This window comes from Chroicocephalus ridibundus, chromosome 17 (genome assembly GCF_963924245.1).
Source record: "Chroicocephalus ridibundus chromosome 17, bChrRid1.1, whole genome shotgun sequence".
In the NCBI taxonomy this organism is placed as follows: Eukaryota; Metazoa; Chordata; class Aves; order Charadriiformes; family Laridae; genus Chroicocephalus; species Chroicocephalus ridibundus.
This window is the reverse complement of record NC_086300.1, coordinates 7,588,515-7,589,825: the sequence shown is the minus strand read 5'-3', so window position 1 is coordinate 7,589,825 and position 1,311 is coordinate 7,588,515. Positions and strand designations below refer to the sequence as shown.

At 53.6% G+C, this 1,311-nt stretch overlaps 1 protein-coding gene across 1 annotated transcript; it reads right to left on the bottom strand.

Annotated features, from left to right (window-relative positions):
* Positions 1–673: 673 nt before the first annotated feature.
* Positions 674–988, bottom strand: LOC134524580 (feather keratin 1-like). The gene has a single exon (XM_063354738.1). The coding sequence runs from the start codon at positions 986–988 to the stop codon at positions 674–676; it is 315 nt and encodes a 104-aa protein (XP_063210808.1).
* Between the last annotated feature and the right edge of the window lie 323 nt (positions 989–1,311).

Genomic DNA, 1,311 nt, shown 5'->3' with positions numbered 1-1,311 from the left:
AGCTAGTGCCTGTGTCTTCTCAGTACCACATTCCCTCCTAACTGCTTGCATCACAATAATAAGCTTTCTGAGGAAAAGGTGTGCACAACAAAGTAGATGGTAGTCACTGATCTACAGTGGGTAATTCTATTCAATCCAAAAAAGAAACCTGAAGATCACACAGTAAGCATACTCAATGCAAGCCTATGTCGACAATCACTGCAAATTCATCCCCAAGAAGCCCGTCCCGATAACCACCTCTGAATAACACCTGTCTCCCTGGGCATCTTGGGAGAGCATCTGCAGGGGAAAGGATGACACAGAGGCATGGGATGGGATGCATCAGAACTTTAATGAGTCAAAAAAGGGAAACAAGGACCATCAAGTGGAGGCTCCAGTGCACAGAGCACCAGAGAAAGAAAGGAGTCTATGCCACAAGGCCAAGGCAGAGATCCAGACAGCTGTCCATCTGCCTCGCCAGGGAGGGAGCAGGGCTAGAAAATCCTCCTTAGTCTGTTTTTGTGGGGCTCACAAGGCCAGGGGAGCACAAGAGAGCAAGGAAACAAGAGGGAAAAGCCCAGGCTGGCCACATACTTTTGCAAGAGGTGCTGGGATTGCTCTGAAAGCAACAACCTGATACCCTGTTCATAGACTGCTGCAATCATGTGGGTCCCTGGGGCCATCTCCAGCAGCTTTAGCAGGGGAGGCACCTTGTGCCGCAGGAGCGGCTGCCCAAGCCAGAGAGGCCGGAGAGGCCAAAGCCCCCGGAGGAGATGGGCACTCCCGCAGAGCTGAGGATGCTGCCAACAGCAGCAGAGGTGGAGGATCCCACGGCGGTGTTCTGTGGGAAGGAGCTGAGGATGGGTCCGGGCAGGGTCACCACCACGGGGGAGGGCTGGATGACGACGGTGGAGTCCTGGCACTGCCTGACACAGGGCTCATTGCAGCTGTTGGCCAGCGGGGTGGGGCCACAGGGCTGGCATGGCAGGCACGGGCTGTAGCAGGACATGTCTAAAAAGTGGAGATGAACCTGGGAGAAAGGGCAGGGGAAAACAAAGCATGACGGTCATTGAAGACCAGCCTATCACTCCACAATTAGGAAAGAGACTTTTCTTCAGCCCAAAAGAGCCCTGTAAAGTGCAATCAAATCAAGAGATGTCCCCAGCTAGCCCATAGCTCAGGACACATCTCAGCAAAGCCCCAGCCTCTCTCCGTGCCACACCTTCTGCTCCCTTCCCTCTACCATGGCAAACAGCTGCAAGAGCCAGCATAAGATAAAGAGGCAGGAATGGGCTGAGAAATCCCAAAACAGGAGGAGGAAAAAGAGAGGAG

What these genes read in the sequence shown, in the direction of transcription:
- LOC134524580 (XM_063354738.1), bottom strand. Translation starts at nt 988, where the DNA reads ATGTCCTGCTACAGCCCGTGCCTGCCATGCCAGCCCTGTGGCCCCACC.